The sequence below is a fragment of the Drosophila teissieri genome, chromosome 2R (genome assembly GCF_016746235.2).
Source record: "Drosophila teissieri strain GT53w chromosome 2R, Prin_Dtei_1.1, whole genome shotgun sequence".
Classification (NCBI taxonomy): domain Eukaryota; kingdom Metazoa; phylum Arthropoda; class Insecta; order Diptera; family Drosophilidae; genus Drosophila; species Drosophila teissieri.
This window is the reverse complement of record NC_053030.1, coordinates 14,195,915-14,205,615: the sequence shown is the minus strand read 5'-3', so window position 1 is coordinate 14,205,615 and position 9,701 is coordinate 14,195,915. Positions and strand designations below refer to the sequence as shown.

Genomic DNA, 9,701 nt, shown 5'->3' with positions numbered 1-9,701 from the left:
TTTAAACCGTTTGATTGAGTGATAACTCGGATGTGAGATGTTGTTTCGAAGGAATCCGAGGTACTTTTGGTCCTTGCAAAATCGCAGATCGTAGAAGTCCGGAGGAGAGAATCTTCTTGAATATTCAGGACGGGAGAGCTTATGCTTTTTTTAAGGGTTCTATTTTGAGACTTTTACACGGTTATGTACATACTATATATGTTTTAATTTAACTTTCAAATGTGTGCTGGTTTTTACCCAAAAAGAAAAAATCTTTCCTTTCTGAGAGTTAAAGTAAAAATAAGCAAGACATGGAAATGTTTTGATTTACAAAATGACTTAGACATGTTCGAATACTATATTAAACTGCTTCAAATACTTTGCAAATCTTTCATCACAATAATATAATGCAACTTTTCTTCTTAATTGCATATTTAAATTTACCGCGTAGCCATCACATTTACGGCAAATTGTTGCCAGCCCTGCCATTGGATTATTCACAACCTCAACGAACGGTCACATTATCGGCTGACAATTGAAAAAATTTGAGAAAAATTTTAATCTGACCCGAATAATGTGCTTAAAGTTATTTATTTTTACGGCGCTTCTCGCCCTGGTCAGCTGCGAGGTTATCATTGGCCAGGATGAACTGGTGGACGAGGTGTCTGGCCTGTACACCATCGAAGGACGTGTTTCTCCGCCGGACTCCCTTTTTCCACCCACTCAAGGAGGCGGACGAAGTGCTCCGGTGAATAAGAATGCTCCCAAGTGGCACACTGAGCTTACACTGTCCATCAATGACGGCGAGTTCAAGGGATTCGTCCGAGAGGATGGGCAGTTTATGATCAGCGGAGTGCCCTCTGGCAGCTATATCCTGGATGTCCACCACCCGGATGTTTTCTATGAGCCGGTGAGTTAAGGGAATGCCTTCAATGAAATGCCACATTTACTCACATTCCTTCAATTGCAGGTGCGCGTCGAGATTAACCCGAAGGGAAAGTTCCGCGCCCGCAAAGTGAACTTTGTCCAGCCCGCCCAAATTATGCAGGTGCCATATCCACTCCGCGTGAAGCCACTGATGCCCTTTAAATACTTCCAGACCAGAGAGCAGTGGAAGGTACATTATTATGTTGCCTAAAACGAAAGAATCAAAAAACTAACCTTTGGTCTTACCCACAGATCACCGACTTCCTGTTCAGCCCCATGGTCCTGATGATGGTCCTGCCCCTGCTGCTTATGCTGGTGCTGCCCAAGATGATCAACGATCCCGAGACCAAGAAAGAGCTCGACAATCTGCAGTTCCCCAAGATGGGCAACGATATGCCCGAGATCAGCGAAATGCTGACTTCACTGCTAACGGGCAAGCAGCCCGAGTCCAAGGAGAAAAAGCCTGCTCCGGCCGTCAGGCAGGCGAAGAAGCGCAAGGACCAGTAGTCGTTGGCCACCAGATAGCTTTTAGCTTTAAGCATAATCAGAGCCCGAGCTCAAAGTCAGAGTCAGATCGATTAAATAGTAAATTTTCATTATAAGACATTGCCGCTTTATTTGAGAAACCCGATTGTTTGCGGCCGCTTGGGTCCAACGCGCTCCTGCTCCAGATTCAGCATTTTAGTAAGCAGCCGGTCCAGGTGCTCACCAATGGCCAGACCCAGCTCTAGACAGTTGCGCATGGTGTCCCGGTGCATGGCCCCACCGCCGGTCAAGTGTGTTCCCGACAGGAATGCCTTTCCATTCCTCATGGAAACCGACACAACCACGCTTACTGTGCTGCAGACCTCCTCCTCCGCCGAAGGATCCACTAGGCAATAGTCACCGATCTTGCAAACTGTGACCAACAGTGGAACAGTCTCAATGCCGATGCGGGTGCAGTCATAAGGATTGTCCGATATGATCAGGTCTGTGATTCCGGCATCCAACAGGGTGGCCGTCACCCGGGGCAACTTTGTGTTGAACAGAGCTGCTTTGGCGGCCAGCGAGACTGCGTCGTGTAGATTGCCGCCACACTCCAGGATCTGCAAGAGCAGGCATTAACATTTGGGAATACTTTGGCACACTAGAGTCTAACCAAGATGTCTATGTAAAGCTTCCAGCACTGCTGACCCGGAATGAGGCACAACGTGCGGTAGTCGAAAGCCAGTGGCGATTCGTAGGCGTTCTGCAGGGAGAGAATCAGTTCCTGGGCCAGATCCGACCCGCCGCGTCCCTCAAACTCCGGTGTGGCATTAGCGGAGCTGAAATATATACATAAATGTTATGGCACATTCCTTGAAGTTGAGCTGCATCATTACCAATCCACAAAGAACTCCAGTTTACCAAAATCGGGCGTCAACGGGTTGGGAACATCGATCTCGGTTTTCACGCCCACCAGTATGTCTGTGTTCGCAAGTCGAAGCCGAGCGGAGCCACTAGCATTGCTGACCAGTCCGGTTTCCAGGTCCATGGGCCGGTAATCTCGTCGAGAACGTCCATCGCAACGAAAATCATCCTAGAAACGAATAGTTTAAGGTACAGCCTACATTTCGTGTTCACTTACCTCCACGCCGTGTAGAATATATGTTTTCTCAGCTTCGCTCAGTGCAACATATGCCATTTTAGTCTTAATTTAAGAAAACAAATTTTCAAAACAAATCCAACATGTGCAATGAACCAACATCGATACTATCGATGTCCCGCACTTCGAAAACCAGGGCTGCAGACAATATCTTTATTCGATTGTTTATTATCTGGACAAGAAATGTATTGCATACGGCTAAGAAGTTAAATATATAAATGTGAAACACAATCACTAGATATTAGCCCCCATGATCGATTTTACACTACCCTACAATTCAGTGCGAAAAGTGTATTTTATTGAGTGTAGACAGGGCTGGACGACAACATTTTGAGCACAGTTATTTCGCCATCTGGTAACACTTTTCCAAAACAAGCCAGTCATTTCGTGTTCTTGCGGCTTTTCAACAAACATCAATTGTAAATTGAATTGTGAGAAATTAAAAGACCAAAATGCTTCCCGACTTTGATGTTACCGATACGCCGGTCAGCACTGGCGTAAGTATGAAGAGCATAACCCACATAACTGCGTACTAAGATCACAATCCTACCGACTTGCAGACCACCATTATGGCCGTGGAATTCGATGGCGGAGTGGTCATTGGAGCCGATTCGCGCACCAGCTCGGGCGCTTATGTAGCCAACCGGGTCACCGACAAGCTGACCCGCATCACGGATAAAGTATACTGCTGCCGCAGTGGATCCGCCGCCGACACCCAGGCCATTGCCGACATTGTGGCCTACTCCCTGAACTATCACGAAAACCAGACCAACAAGGAGGCTCTGGTGTTCGAGGCCGCCTCAGAGTTCCGTAACTACTGCTACAGCTACCGCGAGTCCCTGCTCGCCGGCATTATTGTGGCTGGTTGGGATGCGCAGCGCGGCGGCCAGGTGTACAGCATCCCGTTGGGTGGCATGCTGACCCGCGAGTCCTGCACCATCGGCGGATCGGGATCAAGCTTTATCTATGGATTTGTTAGGGAGCACTACCGCCCCAATATGCAGCTGGAGGAGTGCGTTGCGTTCGTCAAGAAGGGTGGGTTTCCATTCCCAAAATGATATTACAACCGTTTCATCTTAAACTAATCCCATTTAATCCTCCTCTAACAGCTGTCCAACACGCCATTTACCACGACGGCAGCTCCGGCGGTGTGGTGCGCATTGGCATCATCACCAAGGATGGCATCGAGCGCCGTATTTTCTACAACACTGAATCGGGCGCATCCGCTGTCTCCAGCACTCCCAGCTTCGTTTCCGCGACATAAAAAGTATATATACCCAAATAAGATCGATCGGAGGAAGAGTTGCAAACTCGTCTCATGCTAATAAACTTGGTTTTTGTAATATGGATACTTTAATTTGTATTTTGGCTCTTATGGCAGTACAAAAGTTAAGTCTCTAAGGGCTAAATGGTAATAAATAATCGAAAACCTAAGCCTAAGATGCATAGTCATACAGATAGTGCTGTCCCTGACACTGGTCCTTCCTCACAACTCAGATAACTACTGCGGCGAGACTGGAATGTTTCCTCCTACAGGGAAGTCATTCCACCGCCTATCACATTACAGTCAATACCGATATCCCTCACTTAAGCTCTATTCCAGTCAAGTTACCAGTGATTTAGGAATTGAGTTTTGCCACCTCGGCTGCGTCTACAGACTGCGTCTCCATGGACTTGTTGGTGGCACATCGCTGCCTGCGGTGGCGGTACACTATCTCCGGGGTCCAAAACAGAACCACCACCAGCAGAATAGCTCCTTGAGCATACAGGCAAATAAGGTAGGAGTCGGCGTAGTCTCGCACCCATCCCAGCAGCTGACCCACTGTGATTACAATAATGCCTTTGGACATCATGCTCAGTCCCAGGCCGCCGGCCAGTTTTTCGGAGCGACAATGCGCCGATATGGTGAGATTGTTATTAATTACAGTGGCTGATTTCATCATGCCCGTCAGCAGAGACATGGAGATGATCACGGGCAGCGCTTGATTCTCGGCAAGCACACAACGGGCGACGAAGAGTCCAACAATGCCAATCAGGAACACCACACGATAGGGGATTCTAAGTTGATCTGTGACGATGGGCAGCAGCAAACGACACACAATGTCGGCTCCAGCCACAAGAGACATGCAGAAGGCCACCATCTGACTGTTTAGTTGTGCCGTTTGTCCAAGGAAATCAGGAAAGATCATCGTGAAGTTAATGGTGGCCGTGTAGACTAGAGCCATGCCCACAATGATGCTCCAAAATACTACATCTTTGAGCAGCTCCAGATCCATAGCCTGCACTAGACGCTGTCCCATTCGGCTGCACAGAGTATCCACATTTGGTGGACTACGCTCGCTCTTGCTTTGATTAGCAGGAACAACCACCACTTGAAGGGGACTGGTCTTCTCGCCATCGGCCTCGGCCAGGAGTCGAATGTGTTTGCGGTTGTTGTGCTTGGCAGGCGGATTTAGAGGTTTCAAGAAGGCAGCACCAAAGAGCTGTAAAGTACTCAGGCTGTAAGCATGGGAGCAGCTCAATTTTGTATTCTTAACTTACTCCAAATAGTGATAGGGAAGACATGGACAGGACTGCGTAGCGAAAACCGTGATTATCCAATAGGTAACGCACTAGATGAGGGATTAGCACCTGTCCAAGGCCAGCACCTGCCAAAGAGACACCCACAGCACGTCCTCGCTTTGTGGTGAAGTACGAGTTTATGGCCATGAATGTGGAGGGCGAGATGAGGCCTAGTCCGAAGCCGACGAAGAAACTGTAGCCCAGAATGAAGTGCCAGCTTTCTGTAGCAAAAGCGCACAGAGCCAGTCCCAGGGCGACTAGAATGCAGCCTGTCGCGGCTACATTTCTGGGCTTAAAGCTTTTAATTGCGGGTCCAATGAAGAGGCCAGAGAAGTTCAGAGCCAGGCTGTTTAGATTGGTGATCAAGGCAGCAGTAAAAGTGTCCTCTTGCATTTTCTGCAGCTCACTCACAAAGAGCTGGCCAAATACTGACAAAATAGATTGGTTGGTCATCTGCAAGCCGGCATGTGCAAGAAAAATGTTTAGTTTTGTGTATTCATTTCAAGAGCATTAACCACTCACATTAATCAGGGCCACGGCGGCCACCACAATCCATCCGTAGCCGCCATCGGGGACAACGCGACTCGATTGCACATCCATGACTGTGCTCTCCGGGTTTCTCTTCGAGATTAAGCTGGCTAAAAATATGTAAACAACGATAAGTGGACTGTTAAAACGTCTGGCTTTGTTTATGGCGTCTAAACACAGGTGTAAATTGTGCGTTCTGATAAGCCCTGCCAAATCGCACTTACAGAGCGGAGACGTGGTGAACGGCTCGTCTCAGTGATTTCCCCAAACTGCGTGGCCATTGCGTAAACAACGTTTTAACAAATTAAGGCGAATTAAAGCCTAAATTAAAATAAATTAATCCCAAAGTCGCAACACTTTGAGTCAGTATGGCCTGTCTGCGAATGCCAAAAAATGTACATTCTATAAACTGCGCACTTCTGATGAGTGTGATATGCACCTTTATTTTATATGCGAGACTATCATTTCAGAATTGTTTAAGAAAATATTTAAGGTTTTTTTTGCTGATAGTGCTTATCTAATTTTTAAATGCAAATGAAATCAAGTAGTTCAAAGTAGTTAATTTAAAAACACAACTATGGTCCCACTATTCTGGATCGGCTTATCGATAGCCACTAGCGATGACAGTAATCAGCTGTGCGTTGGCCTGCTTTTAATTGTAAAACAAGACAAATTTTTAATAATTTTTTGTTGTATATGTACCTGCGTCTCTTATACAAATGCCTTGTTTTTTGTGCACAAAGAGTGTGGATGATGCGTTCGGCAATATAGAATTTGCCTCGGAGGAAGCAGATTCACTGGGCCTGCGGTGCATCATCGAGAAACACTTCTGGCTCCAGGTAAACAAACGAATCATATCTTAAGTAATTTTATTATTGAGGAGTCCCCTTTTTCAGATTCCTGCCTCAAGAACCGGCTATGTGTGCGGTGCTTGCTGGGAGCAGCTGCTGCTCTTCCACAACTTTTACCTTAATGTGGAACAAGCCCACAATGCACTGGAGCAAACTGTTTTGAAGGAGACATCCCCGGCGGATGTGGTTGTTTCCGCTCTGGAAGTGCCAATCGTGAAAAGCGAGCAGGTGGACAGCGTAGCCGCTGCCGTCAAACGCCGACGTGGACGTCCCCGAAAGGTCCCCCAACAGGATGCACGCGAGGAGTTGAAAAGCGTGCTGGAGCAAATAAACCTAAACGAAATAAAAATCGAGTTCCCTGAAGCTGACTTGACCATTGCCGATGTGCTTGAGGATCAGGAGGAGCAGGAATTCCTATCCGACGACTGCAGCAGCAAAGAGGGAGCGGAGGAGCCTGAGGACTTGGAAATAATACAGCCGAAGCTTAAGCGAAAGGTTAGCGGACGCTCAAGAGGTCGTGGACGTGTTCGATTGGCGGAGCGGCCCAAAACAAGCGGTCTGCCCAAAATCCAGAAATCACAAGAATTTAACGAATATATTAGCGAGCACTATAAAGTTCAGTGCCACATCTGTAACTTGCCAATGGAGGGTTTCTCCGAAATGCTGGCCCATGTACGACGCGAGCACAAGCAGCGCGGCTATTCTATGTGCTGCAACCGAAAGTTCTGGAAGCGGGGCGTGCTTGTGGACCATTTGCGTCGCCACCAGGACCCGGAAACCTTTAAATGCTCCATCTGCGCCCGTGTTATGGGTCACCGTCGAAGTCTTGAGTTGCACATGCGCATGCATGAGATAAAGACGCGCGGGCGACTCTACCACTGCGAGCAGTGCTCCAAGGGCTTTTACAGCGCCGTTGTCTATGAGCGTCACAAGCTCACTCACATACCCCGGGAGCAGTGGCTGGTCAAGTGCACGCACTGCGAGAAAACGTGAGTGTGCAAAATATTATTGCTTTTTTAGATTGTTACATTTGTATTTTGCAGTTATCCCAGTCAGTATACGATGCAGCAACATGTTAAGATGGTCCATTTAAACTTATATGCCAAGATCTGTGATGTCTGTGGAAAATCCATCAGAGGGCGCGAAGCCTTGGCCAGGCACATGGAGGAGCACACGGGCGGCCCGCAGGCAGCAATCAAGTGCCACTTGTGCGACTCAATGCTAACCACCAAATATGGACTGGCCCGCCACATAAAAATGATGCATACCGCTGAGAATCTGCAGCCGATGCAGTGCGAATTTTGTCTAAAGATTTCCCCGAGTCTACAGGCACACCAGCACCATATTAAGTACACCCACAATACGGCGCGTAGTCATCAGTGTCCTATGTGCGAAAAGGCCTTCAAGCGGCCGAATGAGCTAAAGGTAATTAGTACAATTATTAACTGAACAAATCAGCTGTTATTGAACTGTTCTTGCAGGAACACATGACAACCCATACTGGCGAGGTTTTGTACACATGCCCCCATTGTCCGCAGACCTTTAATTCAAATGCCAACATGCATGCGCACCGCAAGAAGGTGCACCGCAAGGAATGGGAGGAAAACCGCCACAAGCGACTGAATCGTCCTCGCAAATCGGACACGATCATCGCCGTTAGTGTACGCAAGACCACAGAGACGAGGCAGGATGGAGGAATGGGAACTGCAGAGGCGATAGCTACTACCAACAGTCCTGGCACAGAATGCTAGCCCTAGGTGAACCTTTGACCCAATAAAAACCGAATGGGAAACCGTTCGCCTGTTGTGATGATTGTATCGGCGAGCGGGGTAAACAATTTATATTATTATTAATTGGAATCCCTGCTCCGATGGGATCAACTAGCTGAAACCGGTTTGTCCATCTGCACCCCGATCATCTCGAACTGGTAAAGCGGACATCGGAGCTGGCGTTATCAGCGATTAAGGTCGAGTGTGGTAATTTATAACACATATAGGCGCATATAGCACATGGGTTCAGTTTAAATACTCTGATTTTTACGATGACCAAGCCGCGATGCCTGGCTCAGGCAGACGGAGAAACCAGTTCGAGTCGGTTTGGAAAAGTGGATTTAATCCTTATCAGCGGATTGGCATTATCATGCCCAGTTCAAAGGTACCATCAAGCGGCGTGTTTGTTTGTGCACATTCTAGTCTTCTGCGGAATCTTCAATCTGTGCCATAGAAGTGACTAGGCAAGTTATGATGGCTTGTTGTTTCATCTGTGGTAACATCTTATTTACCAATGGAATATTTCGAATATTTTGCAAGCCACACATGCTGCGACGCACATCTGCAAAGATCTATGACCTTTTTTGCATCACCACTTTGTTTGCTGTGATTCCCATTGGTTTAAGTGATTCCCATAGATCTATGCCTTACTTATATTTATAAGTAGCTGTTAATTATATTCATAAAATGTAATCTCCAGACTTTACGCAAACAATTTTCGGTGGTTCCCTTCCAATTCTATTCGTCTTTCTTTTAAAATTGATTACTTAGCATTTCTTTTGTTGCACAATTAATGCAGAACTGAAGAAAATCGTTCTAATGGTATCAAGCTATATTCTTTGAGCTCAACGAAAAATACTTAGGCTCTGGTTGGAATTTTGAACCTTTATTTGAGATCTAGTAAAAATTGCATTCGAATTGTTATTTCGCAATGTTTTTCAATGTCAAATATTATCTTACATCCAAATTAAGAACGATAACACGATTTTAAATGACACTTACTTAGTGACTAGGTAATCTAAATATCCACAGTCAATGGAGCCAAATCTGTTGCCTTTCGAAATTTTGTTTGCTTAATTTCACACTATCACTGTGCCGCCTCGGCTCTTCTAGATTTGATGCTTATCGCGCGACGAGCAAATATTATTTAAACAATATGCCTCTTCCAGGCCCTCTTTATATTCGCGAGCAGTGTTGCCAACATATTTCACAGGCTCCGTCCTGCGGCATCAGGGTCCATGAGCCAGTGGGCCAGAGCCCGCATCCCGCAACCCAGAGCAAACCAGAGCAGTAGATCTGGTGGGCTGTTAGATACTTTTTACATGTCTTCTATTTATTTACTTTTCTAGGAACATATACAAATACATTGGCGGGATCTAAAGAAGTGGTACGAAATTACATTATTACCTTAGTTTCGAAAACTCAATTTGGCGCCAAGCTATCGATAGACAACTCAACAGT

The 9,701-nt window shown here is 46.6% G+C and overlaps 5 protein-coding genes across 6 annotated transcripts; 3 read left to right on the top strand and 2 right to left on the bottom strand.

Moving 5' to 3' along the window:
- Positions 1–481: 481 nt before the first annotated feature.
- On the top strand, positions 482–1,508 carry LOC122614960 (ER membrane protein complex subunit 7 homolog). The gene is made up of 3 exons (XM_043789749.1): positions 482–889; positions 950–1,096; positions 1,159–1,508. The coding sequence occupies exons 1-3, from the start codon at positions 554–556 to the stop codon at positions 1,411–1,413; spliced, it is 738 nt and encodes a 245-aa protein (XP_043645684.1). The 5' UTR covers positions 482–553; the 3' UTR covers positions 1,414–1,508.
- LOC122614959 (exosome complex exonuclease RRP42) lies at positions 1,481–2,636 on the bottom strand. Its single transcript, XM_043789748.1, has 4 exons — positions 2,513–2,636; positions 2,268–2,464; positions 2,045–2,210; positions 1,481–1,991 (listed from the first exon to the last, which is right to left on the bottom strand). Exons 1-4 carry the CDS (start codon positions 2,567–2,569, stop codon positions 1,521–1,523), a joined length of 891 nt encoding a protein of 296 aa, XP_043645683.1. The 5' UTR covers positions 2,570–2,636; the 3' UTR covers positions 1,481–1,520.
- Positions 2,637–2,867: 231 nt separating this feature from the next.
- LOC122614961 (proteasome subunit beta type-6) lies at positions 2,868–3,887 on the top strand. Its single transcript, XM_043789750.1, has 3 exons — positions 2,868–3,027; positions 3,091–3,565; positions 3,640–3,887. Exons 1-3 carry the CDS (start codon positions 2,983–2,985, stop codon positions 3,792–3,794), a joined length of 675 nt encoding a protein of 224 aa, XP_043645685.1. The 5' UTR covers positions 2,868–2,982; the 3' UTR covers positions 3,795–3,887.
- A 12-nt stretch (positions 3,888–3,899) lies between these two features.
- Positions 3,900–9,388, bottom strand: LOC122614956 (monocarboxylate transporter 13). 2 transcript variants are annotated; one of them, XM_043789742.1, is made up of 4 exons: positions 9,243–9,388; positions 5,615–5,730; positions 5,072–5,545; positions 3,900–5,013 (listed from the first exon to the last, which is right to left on the bottom strand). In XM_043789742.1, exons 2-4 carry the CDS (start codon positions 5,690–5,692, stop codon positions 4,150–4,152), a joined length of 1,416 nt encoding a protein of 471 aa, XP_043645677.1. In that variant the 5' UTR covers positions 5,693–5,730; positions 9,243–9,388; the 3' UTR covers positions 3,900–4,149. The 2 variants fall into 2 exon arrangements, with proteins under 2 accessions (XP_043645677.1, XP_043645676.1); XM_043789741.1 differs by lacking the exon at positions 9,243–9,388 and adding an exon at positions 5,845–6,017.
- LOC122614955 (transcription factor grauzone) lies at positions 6,245–8,308 on the top strand. The gene is made up of 4 exons (XM_043789740.1): positions 6,245–6,459; positions 6,517–7,460; positions 7,515–7,896; positions 7,953–8,308. The coding sequence occupies exons 1-4, from the start codon at positions 6,340–6,342 to the stop codon at positions 8,220–8,222; spliced, it is 1,716 nt and encodes a 571-aa protein (XP_043645675.1). The 5' UTR covers positions 6,245–6,339; the 3' UTR covers positions 8,223–8,308.
- Positions 9,389–9,701: the final 313 nt, after the last annotated feature.

Coding starts and splice junctions, on each gene's coding strand:
- LOC122614960 (XM_043789749.1), top strand. CDS start 554: ATGTGCTTAAAGTTATTTATTTTTACGGCGCTTCTCGCCCTGGTCAGC. Junction 890..949: donor CGGATGTTTTCTATGAGCCG/GTGAGTTAAGGG, acceptor CTTCAATTGCAG/GTGCGCGTCGAGATTAACCC. Junction 1,097..1,158: donor AGACCAGAGAGCAGTGGAAG/GTACATTATTAT, acceptor TCTTACCCACAG/ATCACCGACTTCCTGTTCAG.
- LOC122614959 (XM_043789748.1), bottom strand. CDS start 2,569: ATGGCATATGTTGCACTGAGCGAAGCTGAGAAAACATATATTCTACAC. Junction 2,211..2,267: donor CTGGAGTTCTTTGTGGATTG/GTAATGATGCAG, acceptor TATATATTTCAG/CTCCGCTAATGCCACACCGG. Junction 1,992..2,044: donor AGCTTTACATAGACATCTTG/GTTAGACTCTAG, acceptor CTGCTCTTGCAG/ATCCTGGAGTGTGGCGGCAA.
- LOC122614961 (XM_043789750.1), top strand. CDS start 2,983: ATGCTTCCCGACTTTGATGTTACCGATACGCCGGTCAGCACTGGC. Junction 3,028..3,090: donor ATACGCCGGTCAGCACTGGC/GTAAGTATGAAG, acceptor ACCGACTTGCAG/ACCACCATTATGGCCGTGGA. Junction 3,566..3,639: donor CGTTGCGTTCGTCAAGAAGG/GTGGGTTTCCAT, acceptor CTCCTCTAACAG/CTGTCCAACACGCCATTTAC.
- LOC122614956 (XM_043789742.1), bottom strand. CDS start 5,692: ATGGATGTGCAATCGAGTCGCGTTGTCCCCGATGGCGGCTACGGATGG. Junction 5,546..5,614: donor CCGCCGTGGCCCTGATTAAT/GTGAGTGGTTAA, acceptor GCCGGCTTGCAG/ATGACCAACCAATCTATTTT. Junction 5,014..5,071: donor CTTCCCTATCACTATTTGGA/GTAAGTTAAGAA, acceptor AGTACTTTACAG/CTCTTTGGTGCTGCCTTCTT.
- LOC122614955 (XM_043789740.1), top strand. CDS start 6,340: ATGCCTTGTTTTTTGTGCACAAAGAGTGTGGATGATGCGTTCGGCAAT. Junction 6,460..6,516: donor AGAAACACTTCTGGCTCCAG/GTAAACAAACGA, acceptor CCCCTTTTTCAG/ATTCCTGCCTCAAGAACCGG. Junction 7,461..7,514: donor TGCACGCACTGCGAGAAAAC/GTGAGTGTGCAA, acceptor TGTATTTTGCAG/TTATCCCAGTCAGTATACGA.